The sequence below is a fragment of the Rhinolophus hipposideros genome (genome assembly GCF_964194185.1).
Source record: "Rhinolophus hipposideros genome assembly, chromosome: 14".
Lineage (NCBI taxonomy): Eukaryota > Metazoa > Chordata > Mammalia > Chiroptera > Rhinolophidae > Rhinolophus > Rhinolophus hipposideros.
The window spans coordinates 16,724,938-16,741,191 of NC_138060.1; the positions used below are offsets into that span (position 1 = coordinate 16,724,938).

Genomic DNA, 16,254 nt, shown 5'->3' on the forward strand with positions numbered 1-16,254 from the left:
CCTGGTTTGTGTACACCCCAAAATTGCCGGCTTCAGTTTACAGGCCCTATTGTACCAAAACCATGTGAATATATGTCTTAAACACCAGAATCCTCCTAGTCATGTTATGAGAAGCTTGGAAGCATAAGACCTCCCAAGGGAACTCCAGATTCCCATTTTTCCTTTCACACTCATTTTGGGGTTTATGTTTGTTTTGTTTGCAGCACTATTTAAATTGTTACTGGCCATTAGCTAGCAATCTCTCTCTCTATCCTTCCCTACACCCTCTCCCTTCTCCCTCCCTCCCTCCCTTCCTCCTTCCTTCCCATCCTCCTCTTTTTCCTCTCTCCTTTCTCTCTGTACTAGCATGTATAGTGAAAAAGATTTAAGTTTGCTGCACAGATGTTGTGCGACCATTTGTACTGATTGATTTTTATGGTCCCAGATCTTCTAAGGAGGGGCAAAAAAAATGTTTTAACCCAAGAAAGTGGATATGGCAGCCTTCTCATCAACCAAATATGACTCTCTCTTTGGTCTATGATAGTTGTACTTAAACTTGAGGCTAAAGTCCCCTCTCCCCTTAGAGTTTCTTTATTACTTCATTGGACTTATCGTGGGTCAGATTTCCTGCTCAGCCCTGAGGATCCTGCAGGGATTAGTCCAGTCCCAGGGTTGTCACTCTTTTCTTCACCAAGTGCTGGAAGTACACTTCCCAACTGGAAGACAAGGCCCAGCAAGCTCCACTAGGGATCAAAGCCCATCCTCCAAGGGGCCAGAGTCCTCTAGTTGGGATGGTGGGCCTGTGGGGGCCAGAAGAGCAGGGAGAGGAAGGAAGTGAGGAGCAGCTGTAGGTACTTCATGGCAGCCAGGGGAGCCCTAAGTAGGCATGTGACCGCCTCCTGGCCCTGCTCTGGCTGCAGAATTAACCAGGTTGGGTGTCCTTGGAGATGGCTTTCCTCGCATTCCCCCACCAAGCTTGGCCAAGTTTGTGGGGGGCACCTGTATAAGCCCCCCATCAGCACAGCTCAGGCTAAAAGGACACAATTGTGTTCGGGAATAGAGGTAGGAAAAATCAGCGGCCCTGAGGCACTCTTGCCCACTCCAGACCTCTTCTTTGACTACTTCTTAAGGGGAAAGAAGTTGAGAGAGAGACTCAGTTGAGTCTCTGAGTTGAGTTGAGAGAGAAAACTCAGGTGTTCTCTTTACTCTCGGTTGGAACCCACTCATTCAGGAGGCTCCTTCACATTTGTGGCAATAGTGAGGCTGGCAAAACTGGGCCAGATTCTCCCTGCTTCTGAGGCAGTTTGTCTACACTAGTTGGGCAGGGCTGTGGGTGAATTTTGTTCCAGGGTGCGGGTTTGGTACCTGATATGAAAGGGTTGTGTACCATGAGGTTTCCGGTCTGGAAAGTGGGAATTCTTGGATTCTGGCCTTAGCTAGAAGCAGAGAACACTGAACAGGAACTAGATGTTTCCATTCCCACTACCTCCTGTACACCTGAGAAGTCAAAACCAAAGACATCATCTCCCAGACCACCACTTGCTAATGTCTTTGATAAGGATGGGGAAAAATTCAACAGTGCAGTCTACAAAATAACTTCTGAGGTAATGATCATTTTAGTGCTTTAAAAATTAATTTCTAATTTCTCAAGTAACACATGAATATATGTTTCTTATAAAAAATTTTAAGAACATTAGCTATAAACATCAAATCTCCTTTGTCTGCTACCTTGAATCTTTTAATACCAGGTACCCTCTGGCACTGATTGCCTCCCTTCAGTCCCAAGGGAACGCATAATATGATTTTGCTGTGGATCCTTCTGGATGGTTTTCAATGGTATTTACCTACATGTCTCTATAGAAAATGTATGGTATTCTTTTGTAGGTGTGTTTTTAAAGCGGATGGTTTTGTACTGTGCTTACTCTGTAATTATTTTTTTAACTGAACCTAATACATTGGAGATCTTTCCACGCCAGACCCGTAGACCCATCTTCTCTTCAAGTGCTGCTGAATGGTGTTCCATAGTGAGGGGAGTTTAAAGTATTCTCTCCTGATGGATCCACATGAGCTGTTTCCAGTTTGGGTTTGTGTTTTACCGTCCAGAGAGGGCTGCAGCGAATGTGCCCGTAGTGCATTTACAGTGTTTCTCCAGTAAGGCCTGATGGAGCCGGGTCATTGAAGCACAGCTTTATCCTGACAGACGCTGTCAGACTGCCCTGAATGGCAGGCAGCCTCTTCTCAGCCTCTTCATATTTAAAAATGGCATCAGAGGAAAGGGCTTGAGGGAACTCTCTAGAAGTGGAGGAAATGGTTCCTGTCCCGATTGTGGAGGTGGTCCCAAGTGTTCACATTTGTGAACACTCAACTCACTGTACACATGGAATGGACATATTTTACTGTTTGCAGACTCTATTGCAGTGGTATTCGTTTGGAAAAAAAAAAAAAAGTGGGTGAGGGGTGAGGGGATCACTGGCTGGGAATAAGGCAAGACAAAAATACCGCCTCGTCTTCAGGTGGGCTTTTCAATCGCTTGTTTCTCCGGGCCGTGTCCCTCGGCCCGGCTTTGGCTCAGACCTCCGCTCTGCGCGCGGCCTCTCCCACCCCGGGCGTCCCCGGAGAGTTGGAGTGCATCTGCCCCTGCGCCGGCGCCCCGCGGTGGCGTCCCCGTCACGGGGGTCCCGCGCCCCAGGGCGGTAGGGGTCCCGCTAGGGGGTCGCCGCTCAGCACCCTACCGGGTGTTTGCAGGGCGGCACCCGGGCACTCCCGGACGAGTCGGGGCGGAACCAGGAGGGCGCCCCGCTCCACCCCAGCTGGGTGGGCCCGGCGAGGCTCCGCCCCCTGGGGCGCCGTGCCGGAGTAGGCTTCCTCGGGACCAGCAGCCGGCTGTCAGTCTGCGGGTCGCCGCCTCCGCCGGGCACTGCGGCGCTGGGGCCCCCTGTCGCCTGGGAGTTTTGTGGTCGCACCGGGTCAGCGGTGACATCGCAAAGGGCAGGCCCGGCTGCCGCCATGGTAGCCAAGGATTACCCCTTCTACCTCACGGTTAAGAGAGCAAACAGCAGCCTGGAGGTGCCCCCAGCCAGCAGTGCGGCCAAGGACGCCGAGGTACGGACCTCCACCTGGACCTCTTCGGGCGTCTGTCTCTGTCTCCATCGCTTCCTCTCGCGGCTCCCTCCCTCTGTCACTGCCTCTCGGTGTCCGTCTCTCATTCAGAATGTTCCTCTTTTTCTCTCCATCTCTCACCCACTCTCTCCCGCGTCTCCATCTCTCCCTGTCTCTTGCCTCCCTTCCCTACCCTCTCTGTGGATCAAGTATGAGCCACCTTCTCTGCCCTTATCCATCTTCTCCAGGAAGCAGCAGCTATTTGGCCCTGCCCTCACCCCCTTCTCTCTTTTGCCTCTGGCAGGGCTCTTAGACCGTCAATCTTCTGCGTAGACCCGTAGACCCGGCAAAGGGGCTTTATCCTACTGTATCCGCAGGCCCAGTCATCAGGAAGAGTTACCCTATGAGCTACCCTTTAAGCGCGGGGTTTCTTCTTTCTTGGATTAGAGGAGCAGGGGTAGTTCTTGGGGACCCTTCGGGATATCTCACCTGTCAGGCTTGGCCTTGCAGCTGTTTGGCAACAAAGATAGGACATGGCACCTCTCCTTGTCACCTGTGACCAGTGGGTGTCATTCAGCAGAGGTCTGGGGGCTAAATGATGATCTGAGGTCTTCCCACATGAATCCTGAAAGTGAATTAAGCTCCTCAGGAGGGTGGGAAGCTGTCTTGTGACATTGGGAACATTTCTCTTTCTGGGAACTTTCCTGTGCCTTGTGGGTGACGTGAGGGAGTCCTCTTGGGTGGTGTTTAGTCTGCCTTTCCTCCCGTGTGTTATATCTCTGGCAAAGAGTTCACTGGCCTTAAAGGTTGGGTTCAGCCAGAGGTGAAAGCGTCCCCTTGTTTCTTTGAGGGTTTTAAGGAATATGGTTGCTTTCCCTAGTTGCAGTTTTGCTGTGACTAAGCTATAGTGGAACCCACAGGACCCCACTCATCGTTGCCATTCATGTGTCGAGAGAGAGATCTCCACTCTCCCCAATCACGGACTGGGGAGAGTGTGGAGGCCAGTGTGTATCTGACCTTGTCGCAGCATTCTTGGGGGTTCTACCCCCCTGGCACCCTTGAGTCTGCTCAGCTGTGTGCACTTGGCTCACTGAATTATGTATATTCAGGAGGACAGCATCAAAGATTCATTGCCTCTAACAAGAGCTGCTCCAAGCTGACAAGAGTCCATTCTCAGGTTGTAGCTGAGTGCAAACCAACTTCTCCCCCCCAGTCCCACCCCACACCACAGCTCAGTTGTATATCTTCACAGAGAGTTTTTGTTCCTAGCAGCTGTGGAAGTGTTATGGCCCTAATGGTATTTGGACTTTTATTTAGGTGGACAGGAGAGCACCTGCATAGAATTCAGGTTGTACAGGCTTGGAATGGATACAGTGATTTTTCGATGGCAACTTCATAATTTAATAACCGTAAGAGCAGTGATCCTAGTGCCCCTCAAACTCCTTTTGGAAGGAAACAAAGCATAACCAAGTTTAATTAATACATTGAATTGGGTCAAAGAAAAGAATTGTGAGCATAGCTCTGGACCCTAACTAGTCCCTTCTTGCTATCACTTAGTCCTGTGTTTTTAAGTAGTTTGGCTAAAGGCTTAGGTAAAATTCTTCTACTTAGTCTTTTCTTATTTTTATTCTTAGAATATAAATATATCTGTGTATCACAAATGTGATGAAAAAAATAGATCGCCAAATTTCAAATATTAAGTTTTTTCATGGTAGCTAGATCCAGATTACATAAATGTGACTTGTTTTCATTTTATGAAGATGTCCAGGTGTAGGAGTAAGGATGGGGGAGGAACAATTTTAGAAATAGTTGGTATTTTTCAGGTATCACCACTGAAGATTTTTTTTAAGTGTCTAAATCCAATTTACAAGTAGCTCTTACGCGCTACACCTCTTGAGGCAGAGCTGTCCAGTACAGTACATCTCCTGGCTTCATTGATGTGGCATATCACTTCCTGACAACGACCATAGGCAAAGTTGGCAAAAGAAACCTAAACGAGTTTGGGGGCCAGTTTTCTGGTTTCGTTATCAGTGCCAAAGACAGCCTACCTTGTAGGCCTCACTTCTCCATAAGCAGTTCCCGGTAACTAAAGTATATTTTCTACCAGCAGGTGTCATCAGTATTTGTGTTTAAAAAACAGTATACACTAGTTGGCCTTTTGAGGAAACATGATTCAGTACTTGTTTTATAAACGAGGTATTGACTGTTAGTGCTATGAATATAAGTTAAGGTTAGTCATTTTCTTTGCAGAAAGGATGGGGTTATAATAAAAAGAAGAACTGGCTTATCCAAAGTCCTTTTTGACCTTCAGAGGCAATTGCAGTAGAGCACCTGTGCCCTTTAGACATGTAATGGCTGTTCCCTCAGAATGTGTTGTAAGGAGGACCGTGCACGCGGAGCTGCATGGACAGGTGCCTTCTAGCGTTTGATTTTGTCCTTGCAGCCAGTATGCTAGGGAAGGCCATTTAAGGAAAGGCTGGTGGGGAAGGGGTGGGTGTCACCGATGTGCATTTGATCCTGTACATTGAGGTACATTTAAGTGCAAAGGTGCAACAGTAAATATTCTCTTAAAGGCAAACAACAAAATTTCTACTCGAGATTTAAGTGCTTTGTAAATTTTTTTGTTTCAATGATAGTTTCCAGTGAAAGAAAAAAGATATAGTCTTACATTTTATTTTCTTTAAAGTATCTATTTCAAATATTTAAAATATTCTACATGGATTGTGATAATAATATAGTACTGCTTCTTAATCTAATGTTTCTTATGACATGGATGTACATGTTGGGTTGCAAATGTTTAATTTTAATGCCCATAACCAGCTAGGTCCTCTGGCACTAATCATGAACTGTGAAGTCTGAGGAGCTTAGTCCAGTGGCTCAAGATTTTCACAGAGAAACATGGTATCACGTGAGCATCTTTAGGCTTATTTCTTCTGATCATTGACGGAGCTTTGTTCAATTGATCTCTGTTTTTATGTTTTGGGGTGCTTACTTCCCATGCCAGGAGGGACTGGTCCTTCTACGCATGTTAGGTGCTCTGAATGTCTGATCAAGTCGCTAAAAGGAATGATGGTAGCACTCACGAATTACACTGATTATAAGTTAAATTCAATATTTCCCCGTGGTGAGGTTTGCTCTTAAAGAAAGAAGTCTCAAATGACCGGATATGTTGGCTAGGGACGCTAGAGCCTGGTAAGAAGGTCTTCAGAGTTTAGAGTCCATTTCATTTTTAATGAAAATACAAAGAGATGTTTCTATTATTTTCTTTCTAAGAATATATGTGACAATTTGATGGACAGTTTACTTTTGGTTTTAAGATTTGCTATCTCAGATGTTGGTCAAGATTAAGCCAGATTTAGTTAGTGGTATTTGTAGTTATTGCCCTTGTCTTTCAAAAGTGTCTGTTCTGATTTTGACTCAGCCAGAAACCTTGGGTGGCCCTGGCATGCCACCTACCTAGAAATGATGGAGTTCTAATCTTTCGAAGTACCACATTTAGTGCTTCACTTAAGACCCCAACCATGTTGTAAGAATAATACACAACACGTATTATTCTCCCCACTTTATGAATAAAGACACTGAGGGGGAGGTGACTTGCAGAAAACCACAAAGAAAATCAGCAGCTGAACCAAGATCCATTGCCATGCTTCCTCATGGATTTAGTTCAGTGTTTAGTACCAGTCTACTTTGTGGCATCTAAGGGAGGGTGTTAATCTCTGAGAAGGAAATGGGGGTGGGCATGCAAAACTTAACAGACACGTAAAATGCTTTCGAATATTTTATTTGAAATATATAACCTTGAGTACTTTATGTAACTGAGAAGTTACTTTTAAGCTTTAGCTCTAAAGAGCAAGGTGGACCCTAGGCCCCTGCCATAATTTATGCCCCAGTCAATCCATACATGTATTTGAAAATTGTATGCACCTGGAACTATATTCCTTGCATGCCAGCTGGAGCACTAAAAGGGTCAACTGGTTTCCAGTAATTTATACATTTCTTAGAGTCTGTATCATACAGTATTGAACTGACAGTATGTCCAACCACCTGCATGGAGGTAGTTCTGAGGAGTTATTGCAGTTAGAGTCCTGGGATTACTTTCCCAAATGACTAAATAAGTAGATTCTATGAATTGTGTGACCTCCCATCTTACTGGGTGGGGAGCCACACTGAGTTACCAGGTAAAGGCCATCCCTTGCAGATAGGATTTGGTTATGGTCACCTGGCCATGATTCTGAGGCTTGTTCAGGTAGAAAAGTCTGGGGTTCTTGGGCCTTCAGAATGCACATGAAATAGAATAGATTTATTAGAGGAAACTATGTTGATTTTACACATGCACATTTGAGGCTTTTCAGGGCATCGACTCTGGACTACGACTGCCTGGGTCCTGTTGGCACCTCTACTACCTGCTAGTGGTGTGGCCTTGGACAAGCTACTGTGCCTCTCTAAGCCCCTGTTTCCTCAGTGGTAAAATGGGGATGAGATCGTTCTACCCCCGAGGACCACAGTGAGGGTCAGTGAGATGAGTCACGTACAGGGCTTGACACACAGTAAGTGCTCAATACGTATCGTCGTCAAGACCTCTGCATCTCAAAAAAGATTCCTAAAACAATTTTATGAACTACGATCACTATTCTAATTTCCTGATGCTGTTTGATGTACAGCAGTGCATCAGGGGCCTTACTGTAAGTCCTCTAATCATCCTCACGACAATTCTGTGAGGTTGGCATAATTGCCCTGTTTTGTAGGAGAAACGGAGGCTCAGAACTTGGTAAGTGGCCTTTCCACAATAGCTGAGCTAGTAGGTAGAGGAGCCAACACTCACACCCTAATCTGACCCTGAAGTCTGTACTTCCCCAACCACTTCACATTACCTCTAAATGACTAAATCACTGGTCTCTTCACCATATAACACATGAAGGATGAACCCTCCTGCTGGAGCAAATTGCCTCCCAGTCAAAGGCCCATTTTTTCCTGAGTATCTGGATAGAAGACCTCACCGTTAGTCAATGCTTCTGTCAGCCCACTTCATAGAATGGCTATGACCCACAGGAGTGGGGTTTGCAAGCCTCCGTTTGAGAGGGTTTTGGTAATTTCCGTTTTGTGTTACTCAACAACAAGGAGCTGGTCTCTGGCAGAATTCCGCATGCTCAGCTCTGTGGAGGTGACACAATTAGTTCTGTAATTAGTCATTTTGCTTATCTACATTCACCACTAGCCTTCCACGTAAACCAATAACTGGAAGGCCCTGACGGCCAGCTGGGTATTTGCAAATTGTGTCATTTTTCGCAAGACACTCTGCAAGTGCCTGTAAAACCTTGGACCAGTGCCAGTGTTTTCATAACAACTGAATGAAAATAAATTACTGATCATATCCTAATTTTGCAAAGCCCTGTGCACATGTAATTGTTATTAATGGCTTGCGTGTATCTGAAAGGGCTCCTGCATTTGTGATGTGTGCACGCAGTTGCCGTGCATAATTTGTCGGTGCTGGTAACAGGTACAGGTCACACACAAAATGAGGAAATTGCTGTGATTGCCTTGCCATTTTTTCTTGTTGTGTTGGCTGATGGACTATCAGGAGTGAAAGGCAGTGGTTTCGAATGCCTTCCATTTTTTATGAATTGACACCACTTATTAGCTTAGAAGAGGCTATGTCACAAAGCAGGAAAGGTTTCTGAGCCTTTGACTGGCTGGAAAAGGAGTGGGTATTTTTAAGTCTGGACTTTCTGTATTTGGGCCATTGTGTCCCTTTGCAGGAAGGCAGCCCAATTATCAGTAAATTTCAGTTAATCGAAGCTGAACCAGAAACCTCATGGTAAATTCACTGGATGTTTTTTTCTCTCTGGTTCTTAAGATGAAGAGAACAGGAGTAACAAAACAGGCTTTTTTTCCCCCAGAGATTTATGAAGCAAAACAAACAAAACCAGCCTCCAGGAAATGACCTAGGGCCATTGCATCAGAGAAACTCAGAGTGGGAAAGGCCTGTTGAGAACATGGAGCCCAGTCCTAATTCGCTCCTGGATCCATTCAATTTCTGCTTAAACACCTGTAGGGACAGAGAGCTCATTACCTTATAAGGCAATATTTGTTCAGTGTATATCATGAGAAAATCCTTTCTTAGTTGTAATGTTGCTTTCTGGTGCTAAGTAGTATACAGTAATACTTCCTCATGTGTTATCCCCTTAAATATTTGAAAACTAGTCTTTCTCCCCATCTACTGCTACTCTAAGCACGCGTGCGTGCGCACACACACATACACATGCACACACTTACCCCAGGTGCTTGTCTTCTCCTGGCTAGACTCCTGGTTCCTCTCACATTTCCAGAGGGAACATACTGTCCAACCTCTTTCTCTCCCTTGCTTGTCTCTACTGGACATCCTCTGTGAGCCTGGAAATCTTGAGTATTGATCATCGAGCCCCAAGGCACTGTATGATGCTGTCTCAACAAACAAGGTTTCTTTTGTGCTTAATGTGCTTCCTTAGACAAGAGAAGTGGACTAATGCATTGAAAAAGATTTTTGAACTAGAGATGACTAAATATTAATATCTTTGTCATATAAATAATTTATACAGCTGTAAAAGAACCCTCCAAGAGATTCATTGACAAATTGGCAATTCACACACAAGGAACTATCAAAGTAAACATTATTTAAAATGTTCACTCTAATAGAAATGATAGAAATGAAAAGGCAAATAATAATGAGGCACTATTTTATACTTGATTGATGTCACAACTATTTTAAAGACAAGATAAAACCCAATACTGGGGATGTTTCAGGGAAAACACTTCTATGTGGAGTGAGGGAACTTGTCAGTGCAAATTAAGAGAAAAAGGTTCAAATCTTTGGACCCAGTATTCCAGCTCTTGGGGAGGTGGGGTAGAGCTGTTTGTCCAAAGTTGTTCATAATGACATTATTTGCAATAATAATGTTCATGTTTTATGTTTGCATTTTATAGGTTTCAAAGCACTGTAATATTTTTTGCCTCCCCTGAGGATAATATTCTCCTTTTAAAGATGAGGCTACGCAGAGTCAGAGAGGTTCAGTGAGTTTTTCCCAGGATCACACAGCTGGGAATGGCAGAGTTGAAGCCTTGAAGTCCAGTTGTCTGATTCCAGTCTAACATCCTTTCCTACTTATTTATAAGAGCCAGGAAAGCCAACAATCTCTCTGACTATAATGAAGGAAGGGCGCCATGTATCCTGGCCTCTGGCACAAAGGTCAGTGGCATCATTTGAGCCATTACATGCCCACAAACAGAGCTACCCTAGTGTCCCTGGGAAAAATAAAGAGGAACGAAGTTGAGCATAATTAAATACATGATGTAACCAATTTAAATACATATATATGAACATGGGATGTAGAGAAGTGGGGGGAAGGGGAGTTTCAATCAGAGGATCCCCTCTCTTTTTCATATGCTCACTAAATGCATAGAAATGTCATCTGTATTCAAATGGCAGTCAGTTATTTTCACATGCATTATGTCCTTTGAACCTTGCACCCGCTTAGGGAGCTGAGTGAGGCAAGGACTGTCCTCTTGGCTGTCAACTGAAGAATCAGAGATTCAGAGAGATTAGGAGACAGGACCAACATGTCGGTCTCTCCTTGCCCAGCCTGGATCTCTTGGCACACCCAATGTTGTCTTAAGCCAGTCATGTTCCTGAGTGAATTATAAACAAGCACTATTTTCGGGATTTTCAAAGTGAACCCATTAAACCTAGCCAGAACACTGCACGCAGTAACCTTGCCTGGGGGGCCTGTGGACTGGTGGGCCCTTCCCGTGGCCTGCACTCTAGTCGATCCAAGTGCAAGGTCTTACTTTACATTTGATGTTGGAATCCCTGTTAGAGTAAACAAAAGCCCACGAAGAATGGATAGATACAAACTTCTATCCATGTAGATTGACACCCCTTAGAATGTCTTTCTCAGCTCTGCAGATCTAATTTGCAGCGGAGGTGATAATTAAATGTAAGAAGAAATAGAGCATTTCCCTGAGGGTACTGTTTCTGTAGATACCCCTAGAAATTAGCAACCTGACTGAATTAAATAAAACTGAGAACCTATATGTCAGGGCCTTGAAAAAAAAAAAGGAAGTTAAATCTTTAGCAGGTGCCACAAATTGAGGAAGATGATACAGAAGGGAAAAGGGAACCAGCTGGCGGTGGAAAGAGAGAGAGTTGGGCCTGATGGCCAAGGGGGCCACAAGGTAAGACATCCCTTTTGTGCTTTTTGGCCCCGACACAAGGCCAGTGCAAGCTCCCTTCTCCAGTATGTTATCTTACATTGAAATGCCAGCATTTCCTAATCCCCACTTGACGCAGGCATGTCAGGAACAACCCCAGGCAAATACAAAGATAATTAAAGGTCACTGGTGAAGACTATTCTTATTTTTCACTTCACGAAGGTTGGGCAGGGGTGTGGGTGGCTCATCAGTATCTTGTTAGGTTTTGGCAGTCTTGGTTCATTTTCATACACCTCCTCAGCCCTTTTCCTTGCTGGTTGGTGATTGCCTTGGGGGCTTCTGGGTGTGTTCTTGCAGGAGGGGTCTGAAACCACTGTGAAGAAGGACATAGAGTGTTTGAAGAGGAAAGAATTGGTGGTAGCTAAGTGTCAACCACAGACACCAGACACGTGGTAAAGAGTCACCTCCTTGTGCCCCAGCAGTTTCACGGAACCTTACACAGCGCCTAAGGAGACAGCATCATAAAAGACACCTGGTTTCTTCTTGCTAGTCTCCGAATGCTTTCATGCCAGACTTTTAAGAGTCTAGGAGAATGAGCGTTGTTCTGGTCCCACATCAAACAATGATGGGCGCTCACTTTGGAGGACTCTTCAGTGCTCATCTGAATTCCTTGAGCAGCATTTATTTCTAAGCTGTTTCTTAAGAGAGTTCACCTACTAGTGGGGGATAAGTCACAAGTAGGCTCAGTGTCTTGGAACCGCTGTCTTTGTTTCTGGAATGAGTGGACTGGACTAGCTCGTTATTTCCTAGGAGGTGGGTTTCATACCACTTGTGTTAGCTCAAATGATACAGGCCAAGGTGATACAGAGACAAGACACAGGAATTTTGAATCACTTTCCCTTTCCAGTTCTCTGCCGATCCGTCTGATTCTATCAAGGAGAAAGTCTCAGTTTGCTAGTGTGTCTTTAACACCTCTCTGTCACTTGCTCATTTCCCTTTTTAACGAAGTGCAGCCTTCAGGCTCTGAAGCTTCAGGTAGGCATGAGTGTTTAACAAGAATTTGACAATAGGGTTCATTTTTTAAACTTAGTTTCTATTTATGGCAGGTGAGCGTGATTTTCCATTTAAGGCAGTAATATTGTTTATTTGTACAATAAGTTTACTTAAGTAAAAAAATGAATATTTTAAGAAACCATTACGTACATAATAGCTCAGGTGTCACCAAAAAATGTCAAGATAGTACCTAGAGTTTGAAAACAGTGCATTGGGCATGTTCTGAGGCCATTCTAGGATTAGAACTCTGTACCAATAAGTTCTCAAGCTTAGGCACAGCCGCTTACAAACTAAACTTGAAATTTGGACTTTAAGCATAGGACCCAGATTTCAAATGGTAAAGATTTTAAATAGATTAAAAACTGGCTTTAATGTATCATTGGAAATTATTTTGGACTAGATGTTAGCCAATTTGAAAAAATAGAATTGGATTTCTGTTCTAAAAACAGAAATCTTTTTTTTTATTTCAAAGCTTCAAAAAAAGTTCCAAAGTTCCAGCTGAAATCATTTAACCCATCTTCTTCCTTTTCTCCTTTACCCTGAGGGAAGGGTTGAGCAACAATTTGAAGGTCGGAATGAGCTGAGTTTGAATCTCTGCTTGGCCATTTGTGAGCCCAGAGAGCTTGGGCCAGTGACTCATCATCTAAGCCTCAGTTTCCTCATCTGTAAAATGAGAACTTCCAGGGGCATTGTGGGGATGAAATGGGCATTCAAAGGGCTTCCACAGAGCATGTGCTCCGCAGCTCATGAGCAGCAGCGGCATCTATTCTGCATGTTTATCAGTTGCACAGAAACTGTGGATGGTCTACACCAAGTGGTCTGCTGGGAGGTCACTCTTTCCTTTAAGGAAACACCCACCCAGTTTCCCAGGGATTCGAGTTGGCACTGGGCATTATTTTAGAAAAGAACAAAAGATGTTCCAAGCATACTGGCATGCTTCACATTCATTCCTGCTAGGCAGGTGGCTTTCCAGTATTCTCATAATGACTTTTACACAGGGACTGGGGTATGGGCTCTGGATAGAAAGGGACCCCGGTCACAGGAGATGAGGAGCATGTCATCTGTCCTCAAGGCCAGCTCCCACCTGACACGCTTCATCTGGGAATCTTAACCAAGCTCCTACTGAGGGCACAGACCCAGGGAAGGTGTGGATTGGTTTGCTTTGGGAGATCTTCATACCCTGTTCATCAGCAGGGCCCTTTAGTTATAAGTAGATCCTTTGGAAATATGGGGAAATGTGGTAGCGTGATGGATATGAGTTAGTGAAGAGTCAGACAACTAAAAATGACTCCAATGGTCTTTGATTGTTAGTAAGTATTTATTGAGACCACACTCTAGCTAGCATTTTCCCCCTGGATTTTAAAAAGAAAAGAAAAGGATGCAAGAAACTTCTGCTTGAGGGTGACCAAGTCATCCACAACGCTGGCATGCAGGCAGTGATTGTCGATCAGCGGAAGGCGGGTGGGGAAACAGGCAATTTCTTTGGGGAATTGGGACCCTTGGAGGAGGAAGTACTGGGAAGTGGTCATCCAATGAGCCCCCAGTACTGGATGGCAACACACCATTACCCAGATGTGCCCTTAGGGGAGCATTGACTGCTGGGGCACATGAACAGGGTACCTGTGCACCTGGCTGGACACGCTAAGATGAGGGGGGAGGACACCAGAGGGGCCACAGACTCGAGTGACAGGGCTTGAATGTTGAAAGAACAGCTTCTACTTTTCCACTCCCTGCCGCAGTCCTTTGCCTCTACAGTCTTTGTTTCCTGTGGGGCTCTCACCAGGCATTCTTAACCTGAGCAGCGCTGTGGTTAAGAACCCAGGCCTCGCTGAGCAGCAGTCTTAGACTCAGTCCTGGCTCTGCCACTCACTACTGGCTGTGTGACCTTAGGCAAGGTTCTTAACCCCTCTGAGTCTCAGTAGCCTGCTTTGTGAAATGGGTATATTAGTAATACTCACTTAAGAGAAGTCAAGGAAATTATGCCAGAAAACACTGTGGGACAGCTTGGCAGGAGGTCACCTTCAGTATTATTGCTATTGTTATTTCTGTTGTAAAAGGAAGTTGTGTATCCAGGGAAACCAGTGTGGGGGTAGCTGGGAGGGCTTTCAGCTCAGGTAGATTTGAATTTGAATTTCGGCTCTGCCAATTAATTACTGGGTATGACTTGAGGCAAGTCGCTTCCCTTCTCTGAACACCTGCTTCCTCTTCTATAAAACAGGGTGATGAGGGTGGCTGTACAAAATAGATGAGTGAGAGTGTGTGTGTGTACCCGTTCATGTGTGCACACGCCAGCACCCGGCACAGGGTGACTCCAAGACTCCTGGTGCCGCCTCCTCCCCATCTAGGGGTCCTCATTGCCTACATTCCTTCTCTACTTGACAAAGTTAATAGAGTCTCACCTGGGTCAGGTATGGAATGACCTCTCTGTTTCTAGAAAATGGCTAGAATCTGTAAGTAGGGGCCCTGGCAGCATGTAATTTATTTAATAGCAATTCGGGAGGCTTTGCAGGCTCAGGCAGCCCCTGGCACCCACTGCAGAGCCCTGCTTTGAAAATTCAGGAGCAGCCCAGAGCCTGACTCCCAAATGGTGGAGCAGAAGGAGGAAGCGCCTGCCAGGTAAATGAGCTTTCCCTCCACCCCTGGGGAACCTTGTCCATGGAAATCTTTGCCAAGTTGGACCCCCTGTATTCTCCTAAAGGAACTCTCCCCTCTATGGATGGCCTCTGCTAGAAAATTCATGGGAACTTTGCCCCTTTCTGCCACAGGAGTACTTTATCTCAGGAATAAATAACATTTTTCTTTTACCACAAAACTGCCTTTGTCTTTTCTGGAAACGTTTATTGGCACCCCTTAGCATTGAATCTCCAGTGGCTAAACCAACATTTTTTACAAAACCAAACACAGTCAAATCACAGGTTTGTATTTACTTCTTTTCTTTTAAGTCAACTGCCATTGCCTACAATGTTTCCCCAAAAATAAGACCCAGTTGGACTATCAGCTCTAATGCGTCTTTTGGAACAAAAATTAATATAAGACCCAGTCTTATTTTACTATAAGTCCGGGTCATTAATATAATATAACATAATACCGGGTCTTATGTTAATTTTTGCTCCAAAAGATGCATTAGAGCTGATGGTCCAGCTCGGTGTTATTTTCAGGAAAACACAGTATTCATTTTCCCTTTTGTGTGTTTGTAAGTGAAATGAGCTGCAAGTGACTTGGGGAGCAGAGCTGGGTCTCAGAGGCTTCTGCCTCCTTTGTCGTGTGTGTGATACATTCTTTTTCAAATTCACATGCTTCTGAATTTTAATAGACTGTAGATGATACATCTGGTCGTATATTAATTGCTGGGAGTTAGAAATAACATAATCACTATGTTTCAGGGTTGCAAATGTACAGCACTGAGAGCCAGTGTGCGTTAGGAGCCCTTGGAAAAATCCATTGTTAGTGGGCATTTTTTAATTCCTGTGATTAAAAATGTTCTACAGACTGAAAACTGTCTCAAATAAAGTCAGTCTTGTGTTCTGCGTGTGTGTACACACACGCACACGCACACACACCTCCCAAGGAATAACATTTGAACCTATTCATCTGATCAGTTGTGGGGTGTGGGGGCAACAGAAAGCCCCTATGAGTCCATTAGAGATGACCTACCCCACAGTTTTCTGAATAGCGTGCTCTGTACCTTATTTTTCTATATACCATTGTTCAGTCGGTGATAAGATGTCAACTGAAAGCCAAACCAGGCAGGTTTTAAAATTTTTTCCTTTCTTCCCAATGCAGTCAGTCCTTTGTGGGAGTGTGACTGGTAGCGTTTCCCATTTTGAATAATCAGATTTCAGTGCATTCTGTTCTGAGTTGAGAGCAGACCGTTCTGTAACCCCCCAGTGCGGAGTTCCTGGTTCTGAGTGCAGGCATGTGCTGCTGAGCTTGCACGGG

General features: G+C 44.9%; 1 protein-coding gene across 1 annotated transcript in view; it reads left to right on the forward strand.

Moving 5' to 3' along the window:
- Positions 1-2,352: 2,352 nt before the first annotated feature.
- The window catches only part of ARHGEF3 (Rho guanine nucleotide exchange factor 3), a 61,669-nt gene continuing 47,767 nt past the window's right edge, over positions 2,353-16,254 (forward strand). Inside the window, exon 1 of the mRNA XM_081072948.1 lies at positions 2,353-3,081. Coding sequence (XP_080929074.1) covers positions 2,986-3,081 — 96 coding nt within the window. The 5' untranslated portion in view covers positions 2,353-2,985. The remainder of the gene's footprint in view (positions 3,082-16,254) is intronic.